Source organism: Chiloscyllium plagiosum, chromosome 31 (assembly GCF_004010195.1).
Source record: "Chiloscyllium plagiosum isolate BGI_BamShark_2017 chromosome 31, ASM401019v2, whole genome shotgun sequence".
Taxonomy (NCBI): domain Eukaryota; kingdom Metazoa; phylum Chordata; class Chondrichthyes; order Orectolobiformes; family Hemiscylliidae; genus Chiloscyllium; species Chiloscyllium plagiosum.
Window position 1 is genome coordinate 3,881,289 of NC_057740.1, and position 3,287 is coordinate 3,884,575.

Consider the following 3,287-nt stretch of genomic DNA (forward strand, 5'->3'; position numbering starts at 1 on the left):
CTTCACTATCCTATCTACCTGCGACTCCACTTTCAAGGAGCTATGAACCTGCACTCCAAGGTCTTTTTGTTCAGCAACACTCCCTAGGACCTTACCATTAAGTGTACAAGTCCTGCTAAGCTTTGCTTTCCCAAAATGCAGCACCTCGCATTTATCTGAATTAAACTCCATCTGCCACTTCTAAGCCCATCGAACCTGGGTCCCAGGCGTTGTGAGGCAGCAGGGCTAACTAGTGAGCCATTATGCCTCCATGATAGCAAGTTTTGGCAAACACTTTATTAAACACCAGGAAAGAGACAGAAAGCAATGTAGGTAAATAAGCCAAAATATTAAAATGGAAATTGTGTTGGAGAGAAGAGCAAAATTGAGAAATGGCAATAAAGTAAACACTCACATCGAAGCAAAATACTGTGAATGCTGGAAATCTGAAACAAACAAGTAAATACAGGACAAACTCAGCAAGTCTGGCAGCATCCACATTCTGAAGAAGGATCACTGGTCTCAAAATGTTAACTGTTTCCCTCTCCACAGATGCTGCCAGTCCAGCTGAGGTTCTCCATTTTCTGTGCTTGCTCCTGCGTCATTACCTCAGTCATAATGGTTGTCTCCTTTTCAGCTTCACATCCTCTGGAATCTTCCTGCTGTGAACTTCCTGTCTAAGTGAACAAAAGGGGGAAAACAGCGATCGTTAGTTATCCACTCTGTCAAGTTTACAATTTCCTCCTGTTCCAACGTGCTGTTGTCACTCAATCCAAACCTCATAAGAATGGCAGCCCCATTTAGTTTAGTAAGGGATTGAAAGATGCTAAAATATCAGCAAAACTCCAACTGACTCAGCAAATTTATCATATGATCAGCCAAGCCAGACAGAGCAGTGGTCTCAGCATCAGTCTCTGTTACCATTCAACCTGTTTTACACACACACGTCATCGATGGTCAATGGATTGCCACTCCTTCCAAACTTCAGTTCCACGTTTTATACATTCCCACATGTGGATATGCAGGGCAGATGCTCAGCAATTAAATGTTCTTTTGGATTTTTCATGAACTGTCACTTCAATTTTGTTGTAGCTGGACAGATAACGCACAACTGAGTGATAGGTTCAAATACCAAATTGCTAGCGAGGTTTGAGAAGATTTGTAGCTCAGGTTGAGGTTCTGGATGTAGGTTTGCTCGCTGAGCTGGAAGTTTCGTTTTCAGACGTTTCATCACCATACTAGGTAACATCATCAGTGCGTCTCCAGATGAAGCACTGGTGGTATAGCCTGCTTTCTATTTATATGTTTGGGTTGGTGATGTAATTTCCTGTGGTGACAAGATTTCCTATGGTGATGTCATTTCCCAGTCGAAGTGGTGTCCTTCCTCATCTGTATATAAGCATACTAATGAGAATGGGACAGGACATCACTTTGACTGGGACAACTCATCCATCCCAGGACAAGCCAAACAGAGACATGCATGAGAATTCCTAGAAACATGGCATTCCAACCAGAACTCTGTCAACAAACACATTGACTTAGATCCCATTTACCACCCCTGAGAAAATGAACAGGAAATGACATCACCAAAGGAAATGGCATCACCAACCCAAGGAAACCCAAACATATAAATAGAAAGTGGGCTACACCACCAGTGCTTCATCCAGAGGTTCACTAAAGATGTTACCTAGTATGGTGACGAAATGTCTTCCAGCTCAGTGAGCAAACCTACATCCACACTACATTGCCCAGAGTGTTCAGGGATGTGTAGGTTAGTTGCATTAGTTAGGGGTAAATGCAGAGTAATAGGGTAGGGGGAATGGGTCTGGGTGGGTTACTCTTTGGAGGGTCAGTGTGCATTTGTGAGGCTGAATGGCCTGTTTCCACACTGTAGGGATTCTATGAAAGCAGTGTCTATGAACATTTGTTTCAATTTATTTGTAAATCAAATATTGTAAAGCAAAGCTTCCATGCTTACAAGGGGGAGAAGCTGGCACATGGGCCATCTGCAAGCTCCCCTCCAAGTCACTCACCATCCTGACTTGGAAATGTATTGCCGTTCCTTCTCATAAAGGGGGATCTCATAAAGACTTATAAAACTCTAACAGGACGAGACAGGGTAGATACAGGGAGGATGTTCCTGATGGTGGGTGTGTCTAGAACCAGGAGTCACAGTCTGAGGATTCGGGCTGGACCATTTAAGATGGAGATGAGGAAATATTTCTTCACCCAGAGTGGTGAGCCTGTGTAATGACAACACAGGAAGTAGCTGATGCCAAAACGTTGAATGTACTCAAGAGGCAGCGAGATAGAGCACTTTGGGTGAATTGAATCAAGGTTATGGGAGAGAGCAGGATTAGGCTATGGAATTGGACAATTGGCCGTGATCATGATGAAATGCAGAGCGGGCCTCCTCCTGCTCCTATGTTTCGATGTTTAATTACGCTAGGATGTAGATTATCAGGCTCTAGAGATTCATCTGCCTTCAATCCCATCAACTTTCCCATCGCCATTTCTCCATTAATACTGATCCCCCTCAGTTCTCCCCTCTCACTAACTTGCATTCTCCAACATTTCTGGTGTCTGATTTTGTCCTTTTTGTGTGAAGACAGAACCAAAATATGTATTCAGTTGCTCAGCCATTTCTTTGTCCCCTATTATACATTCCCCCATCTGTCCGTAGGGACCTACACGTGTCTGCACTAATCTCTTTCTCTTCACATACTTGTAGAAACTCTTAGTGTCGGTCTTTATATTCCCTGCAAGCTTACTTTACGACTGCATTTTCCCCTTCTTAATCAAACCTTTGATCCTTCTTTGCTGAATTCTAAGCAACTCCCAATCCTCAGACCTATTATTTTTCTTGGCCAATCTGTATGCTTCTTTCTTGGATCAGATATTGTCTCTAATTTCCTTTGTAAGCCATGGATTTTCCCTCTTACTCTTTTTGCTTTTGTGCCAAACAGGAATAAACAGTTGGTGCCGTTCCCCCATGCGTTCCTTGAATGTTTGCTCCTCTCACAGGCCCCTCTTGCTTCCCATTGTCCTCACAGGCTTCTCTACCTCTTCCCCACAGAGCCCTCCCCTTCACAGAACTCTCACCCTACGCCTCCCCACCAATCTCTTACCTCACCTTTACAGACCTTGCCCTCACAGGCTTCTCTACCTCTTCCCCACAGAGCCCTCCCCTTCACAGAACTCTCACCCTACGCCTCCCCACCAATCTCTTACCTCACCTTTACAGACCTTGTTCCCTCCCGCCCCATTCTCCTCACAAAGCCCTCCCCTTCCCCCAGCTCTTTAAAGAC

General features: G+C 44.4%; 1 protein-coding gene across 4 annotated transcripts in view; it reads right to left on the reverse strand.

Moving 5' to 3' along the window:
* wdr55 (WD repeat domain 55) overlaps positions 1-3,287 on the reverse strand; it is a 60,647-nt gene that overhangs the window by 22,202 nt on the left and 35,158 nt on the right. For 3 of the 4 annotated variants that reach the window (XM_043720847.1, XM_043720846.1, XM_043720845.1), the window contains one exon: positions 588-656. Coding sequence is in view for 3 of the 4 variants with exons in the window: in XM_043720845.1 (XP_043576780.1) it covers positions 588-656 (69 nt within the window). In the remaining variant the exon portion in view is untranslated. Of the gene's footprint in view, positions 1-587; positions 657-2,208; positions 2,335-3,287 lie in introns of those variants that run through there. The other variant, XM_043720848.1, reaches the window with a different exon arrangement.